The sequence below is a fragment of the Nerophis lumbriciformis genome, linkage group LG05 (genome assembly GCF_033978685.3).
Source record: "Nerophis lumbriciformis linkage group LG05, RoL_Nlum_v2.1, whole genome shotgun sequence".
Classification (NCBI taxonomy): domain Eukaryota; kingdom Metazoa; phylum Chordata; class Actinopteri; order Syngnathiformes; family Syngnathidae; genus Nerophis; species Nerophis lumbriciformis.
The window spans coordinates 43,474,550-43,475,332 of record NC_084552.2 but is presented as its reverse complement, the minus strand read 5'-3'; the positions used below and the strand labels follow the sequence as shown (position 1 = coordinate 43,475,332).

At 52.2% G+C, this 783-nt stretch overlaps 1 protein-coding gene across 1 annotated transcript in view; it reads right to left on the bottom strand.

Moving 5' to 3' along the window:
• LOC133605639 (doublesex- and mab-3-related transcription factor A1-like) overlaps positions 1 to 564 on the bottom strand; it is a 3,926-nt gene extending 3,362 nt beyond the window's left edge. The window contains exon 1 of the mRNA XM_061958870.1: positions 71 to 564. Within this exon, the coding sequence (XP_061814854.1) occupies positions 71 to 530 (460 nt within the window). The 5' untranslated portion in view covers positions 531 to 564. The remainder of the gene's footprint in view (positions 1 to 70) is intronic.
• Between the last annotated feature and the right edge of the window lie 219 nt (positions 565 to 783).

The following is a 783-nucleotide window of genomic DNA, read 5'->3' as shown; positions in this document are numbered from 1 at the left end:
CAGGTGTACCTAACAAAGTGTCTGCTGGTGTTAAGTTTGTTAAAATTTTACAATTATAATATCAACTCACCAACTTTGGAGGACTCTGTTCTGAAAACGTCAAACTCAAATGACTGACTCCTTGGTGTATGCATCTCGGGCCCCAACGGTGACCCCACATGCTGCCCTGGCACCCCAGTGGTAGGCGCCCGCCCTGCAGGGTACAAAAGCCGAATCTCCCTGGCCTCACTCTCTTCCTGCGCCTGCTGCCTTCTGAGGGCCACCTGCGCCGCCATCACCCGCTGCCTCTCGGCTATGAGGGTACACTTGGCACACACGCAGTCCCTCCAGCGACAAAAACGTTTGTGGCCCTTTAGGGCCGACACCACGCCGTGGTTGCGGCACCGGGCACACTTGGGAGTCCGCGGGTATCCTCGCTCCAGAGAAGGAGCCCGGAGGAAGAGGTGTGCTGGTGGAGGAGGAGGAGGGTGCAGCAGGGACGGGGTCACATGTAAGCCAGTCAAGCTGAGAGGTCTGGTGCTGGCGTCCATGGCAGACTCAGGACCTCTACTGAGGCTGGCAGCCTGGACCTCAGGCCTTTAAGTCGGCTCTGCAGGTGGTTGAGGATGAAATTCAACACCCAAGTCACACCCCTAAGGGGATCCTTCCAATCCTCTCCATTATGTTCATTTGCATCTTACTCTAACCAACTCTATACTCAGCACATGTAGAAGATTACTACTACTAAAATCCTTATATTTAATTAATTTCGGGAAAAAATACTCTATTTTAAAAAAATATGAT